This window comes from Nerophis lumbriciformis, linkage group LG23, assembly GCF_033978685.3.
Source record: "Nerophis lumbriciformis linkage group LG23, RoL_Nlum_v2.1, whole genome shotgun sequence".
In the NCBI taxonomy this organism is placed as follows: Eukaryota; Metazoa; Chordata; class Actinopteri; order Syngnathiformes; family Syngnathidae; genus Nerophis; species Nerophis lumbriciformis.
Window position 1 is genome coordinate 35,284,161 of NC_084570.2, and position 27,808 is coordinate 35,311,968.

General features: G+C 39.3%; 1 protein-coding gene across 5 annotated transcripts in view; it reads left to right on the forward strand.

The window, feature by feature from the left end:
• LOC133622746 (calmodulin-binding transcription activator 1-like) overlaps window positions 1-27,808 on the forward strand; it is a 223,990-nt gene that overhangs the window by 17,795 nt on the left and 178,387 nt on the right. For 4 of the 5 annotated variants that reach the window (XM_061985671.2, XM_061985670.2, XM_061985673.2 and 1 more), the window contains exon 3: window positions 19,638-19,741. In XM_061985671.2, the coding sequence (XP_061841655.1) occupies window positions 19,638-19,741 (104 nt within the window). Of the gene's footprint in view, window positions 1-9,450; window positions 9,516-19,637; window positions 19,742-27,808 lie in introns of those variants that run through there. The other variant, XM_061985674.2, reaches the window with a different exon arrangement.

Sequence of the window (27,808 nt, forward strand, 5' to 3'; positions counted from 1 at the left end):
ATATATATATATATATATATATATATATATATATATATATATATATATATATATATATATATATATATTTATAAAAATATATGTATATTTATATATATATATATATATATATATATTTTTTTTATATGTATATAAAAATATATATAATAATATATATATATATATAATAATAATATATAATAATTTTTATATGTATATATATATATATATATATATATATATGTATATATATATATACATATATATATATGTATATACATATATTTATATATATAAATATATATATATTTATATTTATATATATATATATATATATATATATATATATATATATATATATATATATATATATATATATATATATATATATATATATATATATATATATACATATAAAAATATATATATATTTATATATATATGTATATATAAAAAAAAAATATATATATATATATATATATATACCTGTATATATAGTCTTTGCAGTCTATTCAATTGAATATAAGTTGAAAAGAATTTGCAAATCATTTTATTCTCTTACACAACGTGACAACTTCACTGCTTTTGGGTTTTTTATTTTGTAGTAGTAGCGACTTGTCCGTCAACTTACTTAGTTTTTACTTTAACGAAGTGTGCATGCAAGTGACGTGGAGGCCACATTGGGGTCACATTGGATCCTCATTGGGGCCTGTACGTGTTCACACCGGAGTCTGATAAAGATCACATGCAGTGTAAACAGTCAGCTGGAAACAATGCGATGAAGACAAAAAGGTATTTAGGTCACTCTGTGTGAAGGTAGTCTCTAGTCTCCATGACTGAGAGCCTTTTAGGTCCCTGAGACCTTGGACACTCTGTAATTGAGGGCAGCTCTAATGGTTTAGAAAAGTCCAAATGGCCCCCGCGTACTTTGGTTTTTCCTAGGGTTGGGGCGGCCCTGCTCTGACCTGAGAAGGCGACCGGAGGAGAGTTGAGGGATGTGAGGGGAAAGCAGTCAGATGGGTATCAAACCTGTGCACATGGACCGTTGGCACATGCACAGAATACAAGTTGGCTCCTATCTCTTCTCTGGTCCCACTTGGAGGATTAGTGGAGGAAAAGTTTATCAGCAGAATGATAAAATGAGCTTGCACGCCCCTCTCTCTATCTATTCACCCCCCCCCACCCCCCCTGCATCCTGTACCACCCTGCCCCCGACTCCATCCTATCTCCCCCTCCCGCATCCTGTACCACCCCCCTGACTCCATCCTATCTCTCCTCCCTCCCCCCGCACTCTCGCTCGTCCTGTACCCCCCGACTCCATCCTTTCTCTCCTCCCTCCCCTGCATCCTGTACCACCGCCCCCGACTCATCCTATCTCTCCTCCCTACACCCGCACTCTCGCTCGTCCTGTACCCCCCGACTCCATCCTATCTCTCCTCCCTCCCCTCGCACTCTCGCTCGTCCTGTACCCCCGACTCCATCCTATCTTTCCTCCCTCCCCCCGCACTCTCGCTCGTCCTGTAACCCCCGACTCCAACCTTTCTCTCCTCCCTCCCCCCGCATCCTGTACTTTCTCTCCTCCCTCCCCCGCACTCTCGCTTGTCCCGAACCCCCGACTCCATCCTATCTCTCCTCCCTCCCCCTGCACTCTCGCTCGTCCTGTACCCCCCCGACTCCATCCTTTCTCTCCTCCCTCCCCCTGCATCCTGTACCACCTCCCCCCCGACTCCATCTTATCTCTCCTCCCTCCCCGGCACTCTCGCTCGTCCCGTACCCCCCGACTCCATCCTATTTCTCCTCCCTCCCCCCGCACTCTCGCTTGTCCTTTTTCCCCCCGACTCCATCCTTTCTCTCCTCCCTCCCCCTGCATCCTGTACCACCTCCCCCCAGACTCCATCCTGTCTCTCCTCCCTCCCCCCGCACTCTCGCTTGTCCTGTACCCCCCGACTCTATCCTTTCTCTCCTCCCTCCCCCCGCATCCTGTACCACCTCCCCCCCTGACTCCATCCTATCTCTCCTCCCTCCCCCCGCACTCTCACTCGTCCTGTACCCCCCGACTCCATCATTTCTCTCCTCCCTCACCCCGCATCCTGTACCCCCCGACTCCATCCCATCTCTCCTCCCTCCCCCCGCACTCTCACTCGTCCTGTACCCCCCGACTCCATCCTATCTCTCCTCCCTCCCCCCGCACACTCGCTCGTCCTGTACCCCCCTCTATCCTATCTCTCCTCCCTCTCCCCGCACTCTCGCTCGTCCTGTACCCCCCGACTCTATCCTATCTCTCCTCCCTCCCCCCGCACTCTCGCTCATCCCGTACACTGTTCCCCCACCCCGACTCCCGCCTTCCATCCCCCTCCCGCCGCTGCCCTCTCCCCCATCCTGCCTTTCTTTCTCTCTGTCACATTAATTTTGTCCCGAAAAGAGGGGCATGAAAATGTCCCCTGACGCGTCCCATGGCCAATATGGGAGCGTGTTTCCCTCCGCTGACTGAGGAGAGTTATAATTAACTGACAGCCTTCTCACAAGGGCATTGGCTTGTTTCTCTGTTAAATATGGAGATGACACTTTTAGGAGGTAAAAAATTCATGCAGGTCTCTCTTCTGTGTGATTTGGCTCTAAATGACAGCTTTTGATCAGCTACTATAAAAGCCATGTTTCACTGCGGTCAAAGCCGTTCTGGCACACGTGACTTAACGCGCCATTAGGTCCGTTTCATTGGAATTGGACTGACGTTGTCTTTTTACTTGAAATATTGACGTCTGAACTGGCCTGTGAGCATACATTGTATTCACAGCACTTCACTTTTCACACACGTTGTTATAACTCTACCCCTAAAATGGAGTCAATTCCTTTTTGTCCTCAAACATCTACACACAATACCCAAAAATAAAAAAAGTGACATTTTATAAACATTTTATAAAAAAATTGGTTATCGTTCACAGTCATTATGAGGGACAAGAAGACAACATTATTATTATTTTTTTTGCATTCTAATATGTAAAAATCGTCTCGTTCTTGGTGGCTAGCAATGCAGCTACCTCTGAAACGCTTTAAAAATTTGCATTCAAAAACCGTCAACAACACTTCATTTACGTTGTGTAACCTGTATATAATAACAAACTGTAGCAACATTGTTATTGTAAGAGAGAACACTGAGGAACTCTTTTTTCCAGCGTACTAACACATTGGCGTGCTTTGGTATTAGCCGTAAAAGCTAACTACAGATTAAGGTAAGCAAGCTTTTACTTATACACAAAATGCGTTTGAGTTTGTAATACACAACACAATATGTTAGGACTGAAAAACACGAACAATCATATTACAGTACCTTCAATTATTAGCCCACATTTAATGTTTTTTTGTACACAGCTTATGTACTGTAGTTGTACTAACAAGCATGGCGTGTATCATGATCGATATTAAAGTGACTCACTCCATGGACAGTTGTCTGTTTGGTCCAGCTGGTTGGGGAAGTTTTTCCCGGTTTATTTGGGTAAGCACTCCCTTTATGTCAAAATAGCTTGGCTTCAAATTCCAAATTTACAGCTTGGAGTCACGCCGACCTCACTCTCTCGGCGTCCGTCTGCTCCAACGTCTCACTCTTCTTTCGTGCTAATTTCCATAACCAGTAGTTCATCCTCCGTTTGTTCAGCTTCAAAAAGATAAGGTTGTGCATCCTCATTTGTCCAAAAAATAGTCGTCTTCGTTGTCTTGTTACCAAGTCTGCCATGATTAGAACTCACTCGTGTTTGTTTCCAGAAGTAGGGACACACTTTTGTTGCAGGAAATCGGAAGTGCGCTGCTATGGTAACAGAAATAAATGCCGGAAGAAGTCAGTCTAATTGATTAAAATGATCAAAATACAGTAAATATTGAACATATTACATATTGTTATGAAGGTGTCTGTTACTACATTACATATATACTTGCAGTGTGTATATTGTACATATTACATATTGTTATGAAGGTGTCTGTTACTACATTATATATATATACTTGTAATGTGTATATTGTACATATTACATGTTGTTATGAATGTGTATGTTACTACATTATATATATACTTGCAGTGTGTATATTGTACATATTACATATTGTTATGAAGGTGTCTGTTACTACATTATATATATATACTTGTAGTGTGTATATTGTACATATTACATGTTGTTATGAATGTGTATGTTACTACATTATATATATACTTGCAGTGTGTATATTGTACATATTACATATTGTTATGAAGGTGTCTGTTACTACATTATATATGTACTTGCAGTGTGTATATAAAACGCTGATGGATGGTTTTGAAGTTGTTTTAGAGACTTTGAAGGCTACAACGGTAACTTTCATTAGCCACATTGTTCAAGCGTTTTTTAACATCTTTAAAATCATTAAAAAAAAAAACATATGTGTTCTTGTCTCTCATAAAGATTGTGAATGATAGGCAACATTCCAAAAAAAGTGCAGTTTCCCTTTTACGTCCTTCTCATTTAAAAGTGCTAAACTTCATATAGAATCTGACCTTCTTAAATTCAATGTATCAATAACATTGATCAATTTTCTTTTACACTTGCCGAGCACACATGGATGGATTTAAATCTAAGGAATATAAATCGATGAATCGTTACACTTTGTAATGAAAGTTTGCTGTATGATTAATATTGGAAGTGGGTTGATCCCCCCTAAAGTTCAAATCCTAGATTCACCCCAAGACTAAAATAGAACCACAGCCATTAATCAAACTGCTATTTTCTAAATTTAGATGCCAGTTGGTGTGGCGTCCCGGGACACTTCGTCTCCCTGGGCAGCCCAGAACTTCTGCAAACTAAAGTTTGTGCCACATGTCCCGTCACAGTACAGCTCCGCTGAGGATGCTTTGGAACAGATGGAAGCCGATTACCCAGGCTGAATATTCTGAGAACTCATACTACTCTTTGGGGTGTTGAAGCCGTCTGCAGACCGGGTCCCGTGTTGAGCAAGGAGAGGCAGCGAGACCACGGGCTAACGTGGTCATCGTGTCTGCCAAGGTGCGCTTCGAAAGGGATTTCAGCACCAAGGTCAGCGGTGCGGCAAAAAAAAAAAAAAAGAACCCCGGGTGATGTGTGTGCTCTGGGTGGCAAGCAGGGAATGTGTTTGTGTGCGGGACGGCTTTGTTTGATGTGGCGCTGGTACCTTTCAAAGGCCAGGCTCTGATGAGAATCCTTCAGAACAGCAGGGGAAAGGGGGATGGGGGGGGGTTCTAGCCAGGAGAGGTGGGCTTTAAACGCTGATTGGCATTCATGGCGGAGAGGCCGCTAAAAAAGAAATTAGGCTTTAACTAAGCTGCAGCGTTCAGCTGTTTGAAATTCTGTCTTCTCAGGCTTCTATTAATAAATGCATAATTGATTAGGGGGAACATACGTGCCTGAGCACACCTCCTCCTGTCCACCACCATCACTTACTTCCTGTCCACCATCACCTCCTCCTGTCCACCATCACCTCCTCCTATCCACCATCACTTACTTCCTATCCATGATCACCTCCTCCTATCTACCATCACTTACACAGCTACTTTTAGCTACTTCTAATTCACTAATGCACACCTCCATGGCAACAGGTAAGTAAAGTAAGTTTCTTACACGTAACATTATCACTGGAGGACGAGGAATAGCTAAACATGCTTCACAACACACCGTAGGAGGATACAATAGCCCACCGGCGCCACAATGTAAACAAATGCCATTGGTGGATCGACACCTGACATCCACTGTAATGATACCAAGTACAAGAGCGTATCTAGTCGATACTAATATGATTACATTTATATTTTTTATCGTCACAAAATCTTGTTTCTTTTAAAAAAAATTCCTACTATGTTTATAAAGTCAGGAAATACGTCCCTGGGCACATGAGAACTTTGAATATGACCAATGTATGATCCTGTAACTACTTAGTATCGGATCGATACCTAAATGTGTGGTATCATCCAAAACTAATGCAAAGTTTTACATTAGTTTAGTTAACTTATATGTTGTTTATATATGTTGGTTATATATGTTGGTTATATATGTTGGTTATATCTGTTGGTTATATATGTTGGTTATATATGTTGGTTATATAGTCCAAGTTTCAACAGCAGATTTGATGGATACATGACAATTTCAGAACAAGGATATTATATGCTGGAAAACACTTTGGGTATCTTTCGTCTTCTGAAGCCTTGTCTGCTGTGTTATGTCCCTTATTCCACAGTGAGTTCTTTTGCACCTGTGTTCCACAGTTGAGATAATCCAAACAACTTGTCATGTTTTTGATATTTTTCCCAACAACACATTTTTTTACCGCAAGGTTGAACACTCTTAGGCTAGAAGACAGTTGAATTTCTCCGCTCACATTGTACCACATTTTCACCCCCAGCTAATGTGGAATTCACCATGTTGTGTTTGAATTTCAGGACACCCCTGAGTTCACCTTCAAGTGTGCACTCCATGTGTGCACCTTCATTTACACTCCAAGTGTGCACCTCAAGTGTACACTCCATGTGCACCTTCAAGTGTACACTCCATGTGTGCACCTTCAAGTGTACACTCCATGTGTGCACCTTCAAGTGTACACTCCATGTGTGCACTTTCATTTACACTCCATGTGTGCACCTTCAAGTGTACACTCCATGTGTGCACTTTCATTTACACTCCATGTGTGCACCTTCAAGTGTACACTCCATGTGTGCACTTTCATTTACACTCCATGTGTGCACCCTCAAGTTTGCACTCCATGTGTGCACCTTCAAGTGTGCACTCCATGTGTGCACCTTCATTTACACTCCATGTGTGCACCTTCAAGAGTGCACTCCATGTGTGCACCTTCATTTAGAGTCTACAGTAGTCCTTGTGTGCGCTCCATGCTTAACTTGCTCTGCCTTTAAAATTAGCAGCCCAACACTAATATTCGGCCATGAATGAAAAAAAAGAAGAAGCTGGCCCTCCACTTAGATGTGTAATAAATATGTAATAGTGTGCACTGCGGCGTGTTCTCCGCTGCATTAATGAGCTTCAATATGCTTGAGACTCTCCTTGTCAGACATGGTGTTTCCTCGCTGATCAGCTCACCTTTTGTCTTCTGGATCTCTCATAAATAAAAACATATCTCACTCCTTTGTAGCGGATTAACTCCTTTTACACAAATCTGCTTATTATGCCTTTCAAATGCCTGAGCTATCCTAAGTGCTAAATCACATGCTTCAAATCGCTTACCAGTAATAAAAGTACTGCTCAGAGAGCTAAAACTACTTGCTGTATGCCTTTCATTGTCTAGGAGGAATATTTGGATGCATATTGTCAAAGTTTTCTCCCTTTTCAATCATCTACAGCAGGGCTGTCCTAACTTCTACTCCCTGTAAAGTAACTCCATATATATATATATATATATATATATATATACATATATACAGTATATATATATACTGTATATACATATATATATATGTGTATATATATATATATATATACATACTGTATATACATTTATACATATATGTATATATATATATATACACACACACACACACACATATATATATATATATATATATATATATATATAAACACAAAATATATATGTATATACACATATATACATATATACACATATATATATTTTTTTTTTATATGTGTCTGTATATACATATATATGTGTGTCTGTATATACATATATATGTGTGTATGTATATATATATATATATATATATATATATATATATATATATATATATGTGTGTGTGTATCAGTGACGTGTGGTGAGGTTGATGGCTGGTGAGGCACTGACTTCCTCACAGTCAGATTTACAAACATATGAACCCTAAAGAGTATCTTATTCACCATTTGATTGGCAGCAGTTAACGGATTATGTTTAAAAGCTCATACCAGCATTCTTCCCTGCTTGGCACTCAGCATCAAGGGTTGGAATTGGAGGTTAAATCACCAAAAATTATTCCCGGGCGCGGCACTGCTGCTGCCCACTGCTCCCCTCACCTCCCAGGGGGTGATCAAGGGATGGGTCAAATGCAGAGGACAAATTTCACCACACCTAGTGTGTGTGTGTGACAATCATTGGTACTTTAACTAAACTTTAACTTTACACATACAAACTGTAGCACACAAAAAAGCACATTTAATTAAAAAAACATTATTATGGTCTTACCTTTACTTATAAGTGCGGGAACAGTGGTGTTCATGTTGGAGGAGTTGTGAATGAATGAAATATGAAATCCGTGCTGCATTCTGCAGGTGTACCTAATGTTGTGTCCCTGCAGTCGTTCACGGCTCCTCCGGCGCGAGCATTGTTGTTTCTGCACTTTTTGGCTTCTTGTTAAGTGATTTTTTTTGGGTGGATTCGGTCTTGCACGTGGAGGGTTTGGGTGTGGGCTTTGGTTGGTGTGGCGCTCCCGCCGGGGGGTGCATTCTGCGGCGGGGGTGCATTAACCGGCACCAGGAGGCGGGATTACTGCGAGCCTCACACAGTGCGTCTTCGCAGCAGTTTTATGATTGCTCAGCACAAGAAATACTTTACACACATGCAGTTGTTGACAAAATACACTGTACATTATATACCTCAGCTAACTAAACTATGGAAATGTATAATATAATTCATATAGCAATACGGTCTCACTGCACAGCAGGCCAGCAGTTAGCCGAGTCCGCAATCCATGGTGAGGCACAATTGAGTGACGTGCCTCAACTGGCTGCTGATCACCGCACTGTCTCTTCTCAGTATTTGAACGGCAAATGTGAAAATTCAGCGATTTTGAATACAAATAATCTAAAACTGGTGAAGTTAAATGGAAAATAATTTTATAGTATAATCACTGGATACATATAACAATTTAATTTAATTTTTTTTTCTTTTTACATTTTTTTTCTTTCCATGATGGCAGGTGAGGCCCCGCCTCACCTGCCATCATGGAAAGTGACCGCACGTCACTGATATATATATATATATATATATATATATATATATATATATATATATATATATATATATATATATATATATATATATATATATATGGGGCATTGTACCGAATTAAAGCAAAGTGCCACCCCTTTACCAAAAAAAAGGGTTTAATAAAACACTTGAGTATTCTAACATGTATTTTTATTTACTTTATATTATGATTTGTTTAAACCCAGGGCATTATTTGAGATAGTGATAAGATAAATAGATACACTATTAGCATTTGTCAGGTACTTTTTATTGAGAAGTAGCTGTCCCCCATCCTGACCCCTCCATTTCAATTAGTGAAAAAACGCCTAAAACATGTTTTAGATGTGTTTCACTGGTGTAATTTTGCAGATCTTTATGATTACGTTCAAACAGAGGTTGAATGACAAAGATTTGTTGGTTTATTTTTTTTTAATTCGAAAACTGTGCCCAAAAAAATCATGTCCCTAGTTTTTATGTCACCACCGAAACACTAGAGTTTTAGAGGTGTGGCTAATTCTAGATTTAGGCCACACCCCTACATTCTCGACCAGGAGGTGACATGACATGTCTGCAAGGTAAGTCTCTTCATCCTGCAGTTTGTAAACAAATGTGTTCCAAAGTCTGAAAGTCAGTGTGTATCTTTAAAATCTGTCCCTGCATATTCTCTTCAATGATGTCAGCTTTTATGCAACATTTCATGTTTTTAGAGTGTACAACCCGTCAAATATGTGTAGTATTATTTAGTGAGCTACAATTGACGTGATCATTTGGGTAGTGACACAATGAAATGGAAAGTAGTTTATCCCAACATTTTGATATAATTGTGTTGACACAGTCTTCAAATAAGTGATTATTTTCAAAGATCATCATTTAAAAAATATAAGCATGTTTTTAATGTAATGCTGGTTTCAGATAGACAACATTCACACACTAGAGACCATTTAGTGTTGCCAATCAACCTATTCCCAGGTGCATGTCTTTGGAGGTGGGAGGAGCCTAACCCCGTGCATGTATTTGGAGGTGGTAGGAGCCTAACCCCAGGTGCATGTCTTTGGAGGTGGGAGGAGCCTAACCCCAGGTGCATGTATTTGGAGGTGGGAGGGGCCTATCCCCAGTCTATGAGAACCCACGCAGTCACAGGAAAAACATGCAAACTCCACACCGTGCTGCCACTAAATACTGAACCCACTTATTTTCAACTGATATTAACAGTTTTCTACAAAATTAAAAAAATGTTTTGACTCCAAAACATAAGTGTTAGCAATATTTACAACATACAGTATGTTTTTAATTAATATTAATTATTATTATTACTATTTAGAGGTGGGCTCGTGGGGGCCCGGTTGCCGGTAGGGCGGTCTTCCCGTCCGGTTGCGGGGAGTCTCTGGGCCCCCCGGGCGGGGCGTCCCGCCATTTTTGCCTGTGTGGGGTGTGGTCTCTCGCTGGCTTGGGGTCTGGCTGTCCCCTGCTTTTCTCGTGCCTTGTCCTCTGCCGGGTGCGTCTGTCTGCGGCCTGCTGCTGGCTCTTACGGGCGGTGCGGTGGGCCGGGCTCTGGGGTTCCTGTCGCTGGCCGGCCTGGCTGCGTGGGGGCGGTGGTCCCTGGTTCCCTGAGCGCCACACCTACTGTTTGTGGGTTGGGCTCTCTGGGGGCCTGGCCCGTACTTTGGCTCCCACACACACTGGGAGTCAAATGTATCGTACATACAAATTCACATATACTCACATACATACATACATACATACATAGGTACCTACGCTCCCACCTACATACACAAATACAGTACATCTACATACTCAAAGTTCGTACATCCACACGCACCTTCATTGTACAAACATTACATATACACATACATGTACATATACATTCACTGTACAAACATACATATACACATACTGTACATATACATTCACTGTACAAACATACATATACACATACATGTACATATACATTCACTGTACAAACATACATATACACATACTGTACATATACATTCACTGTACAAACATACATATACACATACATGTACATATACACTCACTGTACAAACATACATATACACATACTGTACATATACATTCACTGTACAAACATACATATACACATACATGTACATATACATTCACTGTACAAACACATATACACATTTTGTAGATATACATTCACTGTACAAACATACATATACACATACTGTACTTATACATTCACTGTACAAACATATACACATTCTGTACATATACAAGTACATATGCATACATACACTCATGCACATAATCACGTTTCATCAAATATATATTAACGTTGTTGCCCTAGGGTAAACTGGGTATAACACATGGCACACTGACAAAGCTTAACTTATTGTTACTATAACAATCTACAAGGTTAATATAGGTTGCTTCTCTTTCTTCCCCTCCATTTTTCTGCATTCTTTCGTATCTCAAGTTATCATTACGTATATGTATTGTTGCATTTGAACAACAGTATTGTTGATAATAAAGGTAAATTATCGGTATTGTTCATTATCAATAGCGCTATTTTTATTGGTGTCTGTATTGCTCCATTTGTAGTGTAATAATGCTCATTGTCATTTCTGTATTATTTTTTATTTTCGCTAACTGCTTATTTGCTATCACTTTTACCATCATATTTGTACATGTCTTATTTGCTGATGTTGCTCTATTGTTGTTGTTGTTGTTGTTATTGTTGTGTTTGCTGTTGTTGTTTTTGTCTCTCTGTCTAATCCCTCTCTTGTCCCCACAATTTCCCCCTCTGTCTTCCTTTTTTTCCTCTTTCTATCCCCTCCTGCTCCGGTCCGGCTGCACCAAATGATAATATAAATACATTTAATAAAGTCAAATACAAATAAGGCAACAAGAGAAGTATCCTACACTTCTCTTTTGTAAAGTAAATCTGAACAGCGGATATGGGCATCTACATCAACTATATGATTTGCCTGAGAAGCTGGACAGGACAACAACAACAAAAATAAATTAAAAAAAATAAAAATAAAAAGTTAATATTAAGCAATAAGGTTAAGGAAATATGATACAACCTTGCAAACAAAGTAGTGGTCACTACTGGAACACTCTCTGTTTGCAAGGAAGTATATGGAGTTATTAACTAAACTATTATAATACTGATTGGTTAAATGTGCGTTCAATTTCATAAGTTATCAACTCTGAAATCAATCTGATCAAAGTTGTGCATTTTCAAAAGAAAGATTGCATGCTGATTTTGAAGAATTGTGTACATTGAAGTAAGAAAATTTGTAAAAAAAAATAAATACAAATGTTATTGATTTTATTGTGAAAAACCTCAATAATTATTTAAAAACATGTTATATACACAAGGTAAATAAGCATATCAACAGAGTGACACCATATTTTATATTGATATTTGAAGGCTATGATTCGGCAGGACAAAAATTCCCAAATATTCTGAAAATACAAAATGCAAGTTGACTGGTTTTTTTTTTGGTTTTTTTAACAGAAATGTGTACTTCAGATATTGTACAATATATAGGGACAACGTTTTAAAAATACAACTTAAAAAATTCAAATTGTTTCCAACCTCATATATATATATATATATATAATTAATATAAATGGATATTAAGAGTATGTGAAAGTTTGACTCCTACCTTGTTTACTTCTGTGACAACCTCCTTAAAGTTTTGTAAACAATCAGAAATATCAAGCAGCTAAAGTGCGCCAAACATGGATAAGTGTGGAGAGTGTTTTGCATTTTCCCATCATGCTTTGTAATGGATTTAAATGGGTGACATTTTTTATGGTGAATGTTTTTTTTTCTAATGTCCACAAAGTTTAGTGAGCAGGTTGTGTTACGTGTGACCATGTTTGTTGACTTTTTGTGTTGGTTTCGATTTTTTTTTTTGCACCATGACTAGGTAAGGTTGTTTGCTTTGAGTCATACATTTTTGTACAAGAAATATGCTGCACTCTCATTCAAGCAAAGGTTATTAACCTGAATTTCTCCCCTTGTCCACTAGATGGAGACATAATAGTGATGCCTGAATGGTCAGACTATTAAAATAGATGCAATCCACCTATGGGTAACATTCCTTATTATTGACGTTTCGCGGGCCAGATTGAAACCTCGGCGGGCCGTAGTTAGGACACCCTGTCATGACGTCTCCAATTGTTGCACTCAATTTCACATTTTTTCACCAAAGTGTTTTTGATGAAGATATTGACATAGTTTTGCAAAATGCAGCTGTCAGGGAAGCATGAATAAACATGGCTTGCTCTTAAGGGTACACAACTAGCGGAGCCAACAACATTGAAAGGTTATTTTTCAGTTTCTCAGCCCCTTCAGACATGTTTGTCTTCTCATGTTACTGCAACAGGGCTCAATTCAATTCCATTTATTGGGAACACGTAAAAAAATTCCCAAGCACACATTTTGCTCAAGTGATCATCCGCCCAGAAGGCGAGCTGGTGTGGTCCCACCCCTGTGCCGTAAGCAGCAACAATACATCATAAAGAAATAGTAGCGAGAGATACAAGTAACAAATAATTCAGGAGTACATAAAGAGGAACTTAGTCATAGTAATATAAGTCACCTTACTTCAACAGCTCTTTAGTATACTTGGTACTGCGTGTACTGTTCCTTAACTGGTTCATGCTAGCACATTAGTTAGTCCATTCCATGGTTTCATCCCACATACAGACACAATAAATGCTTCTATTTCTCTTCCTTTGTTGAGAAATACTGTTTTTTGTTCATTTCTGGCCAGTCCGTTTTTTTGGTTTGTACACGATGTTTGAACATGTACATGATCAGTTAATTTCAATGTTTTAGAATCAATGATTTGTGTGTTCTATATATGCAGCCTTATGTGTTATTGTGAATTATATTTACTGCAGTACTCTTAGTGAATCAAGTGTACTTTTCTAATTGTTCCCCCATATCACAGTAAGTTATGTACGGTAACACAATAAATAGTGTAGAGTTGTGGTTACCAACCTTTTCCAACCAAACCAAGATCAACTATGTTTTATAAACGGTATATATATATATATATATATATATATATATATATATATATATATATATATATGTGTGTGTGTGTGTGTGTGTGTGTGTGTGTGTGTGTGTGTGTATACTGTATATATAAATATATAGAATAGAAGAATAGAATAATATAGTTGTATTGTCATTATTACAGTGAACAGGTTCAAAGACAGTGACGTGGGGTGAGGTTCATGACTGGTGAGGCACTGACTTAATCACAGTCAGATTCACAAACATATGAACCCTAAAGAGTATCTTATTCACCATTTGATTGGCAGCAGTTAACGGGTTATGTATAAAAGCGCATACCAGCATTCTTCCCTGCTTGGCACTCAGCATCAAGGGCGCTGCTGCTGCCCACTGCTCCCCTCACCTCCCAGGGGGTGAGCAAGGGAATGGGTCAAATGCAGATGACAAATTTCACCACACCTAGTGTGTGTGTGACAATCATTGGTACTTTAACTTAACTTTAACTTTACACATACAAAGTGTAGCACACAAAAAAGCACAATTAATTAAAAAAAACTTTATTATGGTCTTACCTTGACTTATAAGTGCGGGAACAGTGGTGTTCGTGTTGGAGGAGTTGTGAATGAATGAAATATGAAATCCGTGCTGCAGTCTGCAGGTGTACCTAATGTTGTGTCCCTGCAGTCGTTCACGGCTCCTCCGGCGCGAGCAATGTTGTTTTTGCAATTTTTGGCTTCTTGTTAAGTGACTTTTTTGTGGTGGATTTGGTCTTGCACGTGGAGGGTTTGGGTGTGGGCTTTGGTTGGTGTGGCGCTCTGGTCGGGGGTGCAGTCTGCGCGGAGGTGCATTAACCGGCACCAGGAGGCGGGGTTACGCGAGCCTCACACAGTGCGTCTTCGCAGCCGTTTTATGATCGCTCAGCACAAGAAATACGTTACACACATACAGTTGTTGACAAAATACACTGTACATTATATACCTCAGCTAACTAAACTATGGAAATGTATAATATAATTCATATAGCAATACGGTCTCACTGCATAGCAGGCCAGCAGTTAGCCGAGTCCGCAATCCATGGTGAGGCACAATTGAGTGACGTGCCTCAACTGGCTGCTGATCACCGCACCGTCTCTTCTCAGTATTTGAACGGCAAATGTGAAAATTCAGCGATTTTGAATAAAAATAATCTAAAACTGGTGAAGTTAAATGGAAAATAACTTTATAGTATAATCACTGGATACACACAACAATTAAATTTTTTTTTTTCTTTTTACTTTTTTTTTCTTTCCATGATGGACCGCACGTCACTGTTCAAAGAACAACAAAATTGGAGAGGATCCTTTAAGGTGCATACACAATAATATAGTAATATAAATAGTAAAAAAGATAAAAAAGAAGATATATATATCTATATATATGTATATATCCACACACATGCATATATCCATACATATGCACATATATATACATATACACATATACATACATATATACATACATGTATATATATATATATATGTATATATATATATATATATATACATATACATATATATATATATGTGTGTATATATATATATACACACACACATATACACATTTATACATATACATATATATACACACACATATATACATACATACATATATATACATACATACATATACATACATATATACATATATATACATATATACACATATATACATATACATATATATATATACATATATATTGATTGATTGATTGATATATACACACATATATATACTTATGTGTGTGTATATATATATATATATATATATATATATATATATATATATATATATATATATATATATATATATATATATATATATATATATAAATATGTATGTATAAATATGCAGTATATGTGTATATATATTATATTTTTAACCAAAAAAAAAAGATTTTTATTTATATAATTGTTGTTCTTTTTGTTGTTGTTTAAAGACAAAGCTTTGTGTCATTATTATTGGCTGATGGCAACATTTGGACTTTTTCTCATTGTTTCTGGCGGTTTTCCCATTTTTGTGCCTCGGGCCAATGACAAACGAGTCACGGACCACAGATGGCCCCTGTGCCGCACTTTTGGCACCACAGATGTAGACGCCAACTGTTTCTAGCCACTAGAGTCTTAGTTTATTGGTTGGCACGAGTCACATGGTCGTTGAAGTCGTAAAGTCAGCTGTCCACCAGGCGGGAAGTCCTTTTTGAGCTGCCGCTTTGTTTTATCAGATATTACTGCCTTTGCATAGGTTTTGTATTCACAATAAATCAACACAAACTCTGTACTTTAGAGCAATGTTCACAGTCTATTATTTGGCTTGTTAGCTTCCCGTGGCAGGCGAGCGGTGATGGTCATGGACTGGTGGTTGAGGCAAGAGTTGTTTGATGTTCGCAGCCATAAAATGTCCGATGTGTTGCAACAGTCAGCCTTAATGCATTGTTGCAGCGCCAGGATTTAATGAGCACGTCATGCAATGTGCCTCTGCAAGACCAGCAGGTGTAGCGGCTGGATGTGAGGCTGAAGATAGAGAGATTGAGGCGTGTTTAGGGGTTCAAATGCGAGCTTGATGGTAATTGTCCGGGTGGGGCTGTCACTGATGTCATAATGATACTTTTTTCTCTAATATTTTCATGATCGACCGCTAGGGCCCCAAAGATCGACTGGTTGATTGCCATCGACGGGTTGGCCACCCCTGAGGAGTACGGAGTGACTTTTGATTCGGAAGTTATCTTGCCTCGGGCTCAAAAGGCCTCTGGGTTTTGCAGTGCATTGTGGGGGCTGGCAGACATGTTTGTTGGACAAAGGCAGTTTGTTTACAAGAGGTGCGTCGCGTAAGACTTTCAAAGATTTTAGCGATTTTAAGTGCAGGCGAACGTGCCGTAAAAAGGGTATTTCATAATTAACCAAAATCAAAAAGCGAGAGCAACTGGACCGACTATAAAGAAAACAAAACGGAATGCTAGAACACAGCAAAAACAAGTTACTCTCCATTAAATGGAGGTAAGCTACAAGTTACTCTCCATTAAATGTAGCTAAGCTACAAGTTACTCTCCATTAAATGTAGCTAAGCTACAAGTTACTCTCCATTAAATGTAGCTAAGCTACAAGTTACTCTCCATTAAATGTAGCTAAGCTACAGGTGAAGTTATCCCCGGAGAATTGTAGCAAGCTACATCAAAGCTACATTTAAAAGCATTTCTATCTATGGCCCGCATGTATAATATCAATGTTCATGTTAGTTTACAAATATTACTATGAACTATTTGTCATTTAGCTGGGGACACCCTACAACGACCTCTACTCTATGTATTTATTTTAGTTTGCCTTTTCTTTGGCACACCCCTAGAATGTTATTCTAAGGGTGTTATTCTTTCTTTGGCTACTTTTAAGACCCTTCTTAAAACCCTATTGTTATTCACTGGCTTTTAACCCAGCATGAGACATTAAACTGTTTTTAACTTTTTGAACTGTTTTGAACTTTTTTTTCACTGATTTTTATCCAATAAATTGTTCTTAAGATAATTTGTATTTGCTTTTTCAGTGTGTATTTTACCTCTGTTTTTAAATGGTATTTTTTAGTCTGTCTTTTGCCGGTATTTCTTTGTGGTGTATAGCCCTTTGTTCTTCAACTGTGGTTGTTTTTAAAGGGCTTTATAAACAAGGTTGGTATAGTATGGTATGATATTCATTTTCTCTACCTACAGTAAAAAAACAGCATCTATATATATGTTGACAAAAAAGGTGTGTGTTGTTTGGGAACAGTTGGTAATGGTTATGTGCAGTACTAAGGTTTTGTTTTCTCTAAAGGCATACATTAGTCTAAATATGACCAAGGACACGCACTATTGTGGGTTTCATCTTCATCACTAAAGGACACATCTCATCTGTGGTAGAGAATTTGTTTTTGAGTGGTCAGCATGAAGCGTCCCTCTGTCTCTGACTCCCTCCTGGTCATGTGACATGAGTGTATGTTATGATTTTGCTTCCTGGTTTTGATGACCCGCCTTATCTTGTCTCTGGTTGGCCAGTCCGTAATGTTTGGCCCTTACCTTAGCCAATTGTGACTCATCATAGGAACACCAATCAACCATCATGGATGTTCTCCACATGTATGTACAGTGGTGGTGAAAAGTGTACATACACTTGTAAAGAACATAATGTCATGGCTGTCTTGAGTTTCCAATCATTTCCACAACTCTTATTTTTTTGTGATAGAGTGATTGGAGCACATACTTGTTGGTCACAAAAAACATTCATGAAGTTTGCTTCTTTTACGAATTTATTATGGGTCTACTGAAAATGTGAGCAAATCTGCTGGGTCAAAAGTATACATACAGCAATGTTAATATTTGCTTACATGTCCCTTGGCAAGTTTCACTGCAATAAGGCGCTTTTGGTAGCCATCCACAAGCTTCTGCTTGAATTTTTGACCACTCCTCTTGACAAAATGGGTGCAGTTCAGCTAAATGTGTTGGTTTTCTGACATGGACTTGTTTCTTCAGCATTGTCCACACATTTAAGTCAGGACTTTGGGAAGGCCATTCTAAAACCTTCATTGTAGCCTGATTTAGTAATTCCTTTACCACTTTTGATGTGTGTTTGGGGTCATTGTCCTGTTGGAACACCCAAGACCCAACCAAACAGCTCCATTTGTGTTTCATCTGACATCACATGGACAAAGATAAGACCTTCTGGAGGAAAGTTCTGTGGTCAGATGAAACAAAAATGGAGCTGTTTGTCCACAATACCCAGCAATATGTTTGGAGGAGAAAAGGTGAGGCCTTTAACCCCAGGAACACCATGCCCACTGTCAAGCATGGTGGTGGTAGTATTATGCTCTGGGCCTGTTTTGCTGCCAATGGGACAATGAAAAAGGAGGATACCTCCAAATTCTTCAAACTAAAATCATCAGCCCGGAGGTTGGGTCTTGGGCGCAGTTGGGTGTTCCAACAGGACAATAACCCCAAACACACGTCAAAAGTGGTAAAGGAATGGCTAAATAAGGCTAGAATGAAGGTTTTAGAATGGCCTTCCCAAAGTCCTGACTTAAACGTGTGGACAATGCTGAAGAAACAAGTCAATGTCAGAAAACCAACAAATTTAGCTGAACTGCACCAATTTCATCAAGAGGAGTGGTCAAAAATTCAAGCAGAAGCTTGTGGATGGCTACCAAAAGCGCCTTATTGCAGTGAAACTTGCCAAGGGACATGTAAGCAAATATTAACATTGCTGTATGTATACTTTTGACCCAGCAGATTTGCTCACATTTTCAGTAGACCCATAATAAATTCATAAAAGAAGAAAACTTCATGAATGTTTTTTTTATGACCAACAAATATGTGCTCCAATCACTACATCACAAAAAAACAAGAGTTGTAGAAATGATTGGAAACTCAAGACAGCCATGACATTATGTTCTTTACAAGTGTATGTACACTTTTGACCACCACTGTATGTTCTCATTCATCCAGGTCTTAGGATTTTTGCAGTCCTTTTTAGCTTTGATGTAAGCTACCAGGCTACATGAATCTAAACTACAGGAATCGCTACTCGTTCAAAAAGTTGCAACGCTACCGCCAAGCTAATGTAAAAATGTCGTTAAGCTACATGCAGCTTGTTACCGGCCTGACCTTACCTTCACCTTGCTCTCCCTCACCCGACAGGTGAGCCAGGCCAGTTGAAAATCTACCTTCCCAAGAAGCTCCTGGAGTGTCTGCCCAAATGTTCCTCTCTGCCCAAGGAGCGCCATCGCTGGAACACTAACGAGGTGAGAAGGTGGCACACACATGAGGGGAGAATGTGAGATGTGGGCTGCGTGAAGAGGAGAAAAAAAGCTTAGCGCTAAAATGGAGCTGATTTTGGCACACTTTGTAATCCCAACAGACATAAAGACATAAAGAAACGAACACTTTGGCTTTGACAACGATACCTCTTTTTACTCGGCTCTGGTACTGCACCTTGGACCATTCCATTGTAGGACCGGCTCAGTCTGGGTTCAAGGCGGGTCGCGCCACCCTAGTGGCTCCCTGGAGTTTTGCAAAAATTGATAAAAATGGGGGGAAAATATATATTTAGTTTTAATGTGGTTTCTGCAGGAGGACAAACATTACATAAATCTTTCTAAATGTTAGAAAGTTCACTCACTGTTGAACATGTTTGCGTTCATGCTTCACTGGTGACAATATTTGGATAGCACTGTTTTGTCCTACTAATTTCGGCAGCCCTTGAACACACCATAGTTGTGTGGACTGTGACACAACAGTTTGTTTGCATGCACAACTTTCTCCGACGCTGCCACAGAAAGACGTGTTCTATGCCACTCTTTCTTTGTCTCATGTTGTCCACCAAACGTTTTATACTGTGCGTGAATGCACAGAGGTGAGCTTTGTCGATGTTATTGACTTGTGTGGAGTGCTAGTCAGGCATACTATTCGTCATTTCGTCATCTAAACGGGATTAAATGAACGTCCCATCAGTCGGTATCCAAGTGAGCGCAGACGTTGTACAGTAAGTGATGTGTAATTATGTTTGTTGGCTCTCATGAAGTCTGCATGAGTAGTAATCTGTGATGCTGTGGAAGGAAAAAGCGAACGTTGGGATGTGTGTATGAAATTAATACACTGTCGTTTACTTAAAATGTCCAAAATACACAAATATTACATCCATACAGCCACTCATTTTCTTCCCCTTATCTGAGGTGGGGTCGCGGGCGCAGCAGCCTAATCAGAGAGGCCCTGTTTTCCCTCTCCCTAGCTACTTAGTCCAGCTCATCCTCGGGGATCCCAAGGCGTTCCCAGGCCAGCTTGGAGACTATGTGTCTCCAACATGTCCTGGGTCTTCCTCATGGCCTCCTACCGGTCGGACGTGCCCTAAACGAGGCGCCTGGGGGACATTCTGACCAGATTATTTACTAATTTGAGTGTGTATGTGTGCTTGTTTTACATAAGGATCATGAATAAGGTTGTACGGTATACCGGTACTCAAAGTATACTGGTACTAATAAAGTACCGTGGCACTAATGCATTAAAAACGGTACTATACTGCCTATACCGGTATTTTTTTTTTTAATCCGGACATCATGTCGTAACATTGCTGGTAAAACAAGCAGAAGCACATGTTAGGCAACGCATGGAGTTCTAACAAGCAGAAACAGAGTAAAGACAGAAAAGGGAGAATGGACGCATTTTGGCTTAAAAACTAACAATAAAGTTAACGTCCATCTGCAATCAGCAGTATTTTAGCTACTTCTAAATCACTAATCCTGGCCTCCATGGCGACAAATAAAGTAAGTTTCTTGCAAGTACCATTATCACTGGAGGACGAAGAATAGCTAAACATGCTTCACTACACACCGTAAGAGGATACAACAGCTCACCGCTAACAGCGAGCTAGCACCCTGAATGTAAACAAATGCCATGGGTGGATCTACACCTGACATCCACTGTAATGATACCAAGCACAAGAGTGTATCTAGTTGATACTACTATGATTACATCGATATTTTTTATTATCAGAAAATCTTTTGTAATTTTTATTGTTTATAAAGTCAGGGAATCTATCCCTGGACACGGGATAACTTTAATTTTGACCAATGTATGACTTTGCAACTAATTTGTGATATCATCCAAAATTAATGTAAAGTATCAAAGAAGAGAAGAATAAGTGATTATTACATTTTAACAGAAGTGTAGATAGAACGTGTTAAAACAGAAAATAAATGAACAAGTAAATTAATAATCCATTTTTACAGTTTGTCCCTCATAATGTAATAGGTAGATAAATGACACAATATGTTACTGCATACGTCAGCAAACTAATTAGGAGTCTTTGTTTGTTTACTTACTACTAAAAGACAAGTTGTCTAGTATCTTATTTAAAAAACATTATTTGATTGCAATAAGAAACATATCATAATTATTAATAATTATTCTTAATAATTATATTATAATGATTATTCACATGTAAAAAATACCTAAGTGTTTATTGTTTATTGTGAGCTAACTGTGGTGCTGAATTTCCCCCAGGGATCAATAGAGTACTTCTATTCTAGTATTTTCTATATGATTTTCTATTAAAATAAAGCCAATAAGGATTTTTTGTGTGGTCCCCTTTATTTTGAAAAGTGTCAGTACCAAAATACTGGTATGGGGACGACACTAACTGGGAATGAGTGCAGTTCCCCTTTCATACGGGGCACCTTTGTTCTCCTGCGTTGTTGTCTGGCTGCAAAAGATGCGTTCAAGATTTACTGTCATATTATTTTGAAGTAGAAAACAGAAGATGAGCCGAGTCTTGGAAAAAGAGGCAAACGGAATCCTCATCCCGATGACATTTTCTACCAGCGATAAAATAACCCCATCAGCAAAAGAAACCCTCAACTTAACATTGTTGCTAGGCAACCCTAGAACACTCTTTTTTGCTTCTTTTTGTTGGTTGTTGTTGTTGCCCTGTGTGTGTGTGTGTGTGTGTGTGTGTGTGTGTGTGTGTGTGTGTGTGTGTGTGTGTGTGTGTGTGTGTAATGTAGCAGACTAGGCTCTCTGTGATGCGTAAACAAAAGCAGTGGCCATGCACTCAAAGGCTTTGATCACTAAGTTTCACACGTCATTAGTCGGCCACAAGCACATGTGGGAAGAGCTGTTCCTATACCTCTCAAACCTTCTAATGCTACCCAATAAAAAGGTTTGACAAACCAAACTCAAAGTGAAATACTTGAACTGGGCGTGTCCAAATTCCAGTTAAATTTGGCCCTCGAGACGTGCCCACTTAAATATGATACATTTTAAAAAGAGCCTTAAGACTCATCTTTTTAAAAAAGCCTTCTGCTAATTTAAAAATATATATATTTGAACTATTAATGTATCCTTTTAAACTCTGTAGTACTTTGAGATTGACAAATGTAAAGTGATTTACAAATGAAACGTATTATTATTATTAAATGTTAAATAACTCACTGAGCAATGACTGCAAGTTTGCCACCACCTTGTGGGGTACACACTCAGCACAGAATTTTTATATATGACCCAATGCAAACAACCTTTCACACTCATGGCACAGATAAACTAACACAAAAAGTCGTCACACATAACACAACCTGCTCACTCAACTTTGTGGATATTATAAACAATGTCCAAGCACAACACATAATTCAAAGTTACACCCATTTAAATCCCCTGCAATGCATGATGGGAGGGAAATGCCAAACATTCTCTCCACACGTATCCAAGTTTGGCACATTTTAGCTGCTTGATATTTATGATTGATTACAAAACTTTAAGAAGGTCAAACAAGGTACGAACTTTCACATACTCTTAATGTACAATTATATTACCGTATTTTCTGGATTATTTTCTGGATTATAGAGCACACAGGGATATAAACCGCACCCACTAGATTTCAGAAGAAAAAATATATTTCCATATATTAACCGCACCAGACTATAAACTGCAGGTATATATATATATATATATATATATATATATATATATATATATATATATATATATATATATATATATATATATATATATACATATATATATATATATACATACATATACATACATATATATATATATATATATGTATATATATATATATGTATATATATATATATATATATATATATATATATATATATATATATATATATATATATATATATATATATACATATATATATATATATACATACATATACATACATATATATATATATATATATGTATATATATATATATGTATATATATATATATATATATATATATATATATATATATATATATATACGTATATATATATATATATATATATATGTATGTATATATATATATATATATATATATATATATATATATATATATTTATATGTGTGTGTGTGTGTGTGTGTGTGTGTGTGTGTGTGTGTGTGTGTGTGTGTGTGTGTGTGTGTGTGTGTGTGTGTGTTGTAAAATTAGAAATTTTCACAGAAATAGTTTGTAAATGTTTATTTACATACCTTAAATGTCTGTAACAAGGCAGTAAAACGGTTGATCAAACAAAACAGGAGTCGTGGTCATGGACCCACCAGTTGCGCAAGCTAACTCTCCAATCAGCTAAACAGACTCGATAACTCCACGGTGACGTTTTGGTGAATTTACTGAGGAATTTGTGAAAGTGAAACAATACAAAAAGAATGCCATTGTGAATTAATAATACTAACACATACACTCGGGTCCCGACTCTGGACAGCCAGCACTTCATCCATGGCCACCGGACCTGTGCCCCCCCCCCCCCCCACAATGGAGAGGAGGGCAGAGCAGAAAAGAAAAGAAACGGCAGATCAACTGGTCTAAAAGGGGGGTCTATTTAAAGGCTAGAGTATACAAATGAGTTTTAAGATGGGACTTAAATGCTTCTACTGAGGTAGCATCTCTAATTGTTACCGGGAGGGCATTCCATAGTACTGGAGCCCCAATAGAAAACACTCTATAGCCCGCAGACTTTTTTTGGGCTCTGGTAATCACTAATAAGCCGGAGTTCTTTGAACGCATATTTCTTGCCGGGACATATGGTACACTACAATCAGCAAGATAGGCTGGAGCTAGACTGTGTAGTATTTTATACGTAAGTAGTAAAACCTTAAAGTCACATCTTAAGTGCACAGGAAGCCAGTGCAGGTGAGCCAGTATAGGCGTAATATGATCAAACTTTCTTGTTCTTGTCAAAAGTCCAGCAGCCGCATTTTGTACCAACTGTAATCTTTTAATGCTAGACATAGGGAGACCCGAAAATAATACGTTACAGTAATCGAGACGAGACGTAACGAACGCATGAATAATGATCTCAGCGTCGCTAGTGGATAAAATGGATCAAATTTTAGCGATATTACGGAGATGAAAGAAGGCCGATTTAGTAACACTCTTAATGTGTGACTCAAAGGAGAGAGTTGGGTGGAAAATAATACCCAGATTCTTTACTGAGTCGCCTTGTGTAATTGTTTGGTTGTCAAATGTTAAGGTGGTATTATTAAATAAATGTCGGTGATTAGCAGGACCGATAATCAGCATTTCCGTTTTCTTGGCGTTGAGTTGCAAGAAGTTAGTGGACATCCATTGTTTAATTTCATTAAGACACGCCTCCAGCTGACTACAATCCGGCGTGTTGGTCATCTTTAGGGGCATGTAGAGTTGGGTGTCATCAGCATGACAGTGAAAGCTAACACCGTATTTGCGTATGATGTCACCTAGCGGCAGCATGTAAATACTAAAGAGTGCAGGGCCAAGAACCAAACCCTGGGGAACTTTACACGTTTCCTTAACATAGTCCGAGGTCACATTGTTATGGGAGACGCACTGCATCCTGTCAGTAAGATAAGAGTTAAACCACGACAAGGCTAAGTCTGACATACCAATACGTGTTTTGATACGCTCTAATAAAATGTTATGATCGACAGTATCGAAAGCAGCGCTAAGATCAAGAAGCAGCAACATAGATGACGCATCAGAATCCATCGTTAGCAGTACATCATTAGTCATTTTTGCGAGGGCTGTCTCCGTAGAGTGATTTGCCCTGAAACCGGATTGAAAGGGTTCACAGAGATTGTTAGACACTAAGTGTTCATTTAGCTGCTGTGCAACAATTCTTTCCAGGATTTTCTAAATAAACGGAAGGTGGGACACCAGCTGGTAGTTTACCATGAGGTCAGGATCGAGCCTTGGCTCAAAAAAGGTTGAAAAACACTGTTTTAACAAGATGGTGGTGGGGGGAGGAGTTTAAACTTTTTTGCTGCCTGTGCCACTGAGCAACTTTGTAGGAAAAATACTTCTCAGATGCTAATTCCACTTCTCATTATACATCATGTGTTCTATCAGCATTGGAAATTTACACCAGGGGGCAATAATGTCCTCCACTTAATATACACAAACATCAAGAACGCCTACAGAGCCATTTCCTTTCCTCCACCCTGACCACCTAAACACTTCTACTCATAATAAAGTTTTGTCTTTACCCGCCTCATGCAACCTCCACATGACATCTGCAGATGTGTGTGTGTGTGTGTGTGTGTGTGCGCCACATCCACGGTGGTGTTTCCCTCCGTGTGCACTCCATTATGGATGAGTGTTTGTGTTATTGATCAGCAAGTTGAGCATTATTATGCGACGCAAAGCTGATTTAGCTGGTGGTTTTTCTCCCAGGAAAGTCATTACATTTCTCACGCCATCCATCTCCATGAAGGTCACGCTGAGCGTTAAGCACCACGCCCGTGAACACATGAATGAGGCGGCGCCTGTTTAAAACCCACATGATGGTTAGCTCAGGGCTGAGAGGAGCGTAGGCTCTTAAGTCGTCGTCGAGAAGTCGTCTCTATTAGCGCCTGACATTTTTGGGGAATCTCACGGGACAGAAGTCAATTACACAATTCATCACATCACTTCAGGAAAAATGTCAGCGGGAGGAGACTGGCTGACAATCATAACTATGAGGAGTTTGAACTAAAATGTCTCTCAATGGTAGGGCTGGCACCACACCCATACACCCATCCACTTTCTACCGCTTGTCCCACACCATCCATCCATCCATTTTCTACCGCTTGTCCTGTTCGGGGTCACGGGGGGTGCTGGAGCTTATCTCAGCTGCATTGGGGCGGAAGGCGGGGTACACCCCGGACAAGTCGCCACCTCATCACAGGGCCAACACAGATAGACAGACAACATTCACACACTAGGGACCATTTAGTGTTGCTAATCAACCTATCCACAGGTGCATGTCTTTGGAGGTGGGAGGGGACTATCCCCAGGTGCATGTCTTTGGAGGTGGGAGGGGCCTATCTCCAGGTGCATGTCTTTGGAGGAGGGAGGGGCCTATCTCCAGGTGCATGTTTTTGGAGGTGGGAGGGGCCTATCCCCAGGTGCATGTCTTTGGAGGTGGGAGGAAGCTGGAGTAGAACCCACGCAGTCACGGGGAGAACATGGAAACTCCACGCAGAAAGCTCCCGAGCGCAGGCTCGAACCCAGGACCTTCGTATTGTGAGGCAGACGCACCAACCCCTCTTCCACCGTGCTGCCTTGTCCCAGGCCATTCCATTCAAAACGACCCTCCATTCAAAATCAATACTTTTTTCAGTGCTGTGATTAACTACATTCTGATATTGACATTCAATAAGTCAATTAACCCCCGATAAATGAAAATGAACGTTGGTAAAATAAATAACCTGCTCAGTGGTTAGAATGTCCACCCTGAGATGGGTAGGTCGTGAGTTCAAACCCCGGCCGAATCATACCAAAGACTATAAAAATGGGACCCATTACCTCCGTGCTTGGCACTCAGCATCAAGGATTGGAATTGGGGGTTAAATAACCAAAAATGATTCCCGGGCGCGGCCACCGCTGCTGCTCACTGCTCCCCTCACCTCCCAGGGGGTGATCAAGGATGATGGGTCAAATGCAGAGAATAATGTCGTCACACCTAGTGTGTGTCTGACTATCATTGGTACTTTAACTTTAACTTTAACTTTTTAAATTCACGCTTTTTGTGGCTTTTAGCGTTTGTAGCAAAGAACATCTTCTGTGTCTTTGACTCGTTGTGCGCTAGCACGTTAGCATCACACAGTGCAACTAGTTAGCATGTAGCAGCCAACATGTACACAGTGGTCACCAAGCCAAACCCCACAGCACCGATGTGGGAATGTTTCACTTTAAACCTTTGGAACAAGATGAGACGATCAACACCCAGGAGCCAGCTTGAGGAATATTACAAGCAACCTGCACGCCCACTAGAAACCCAACCAGCCCACAGTCCACACTCACTTTGTGTTGGGTGAACAAGCCTGGTCAGTGTAAACCAAACAGTGCAAAA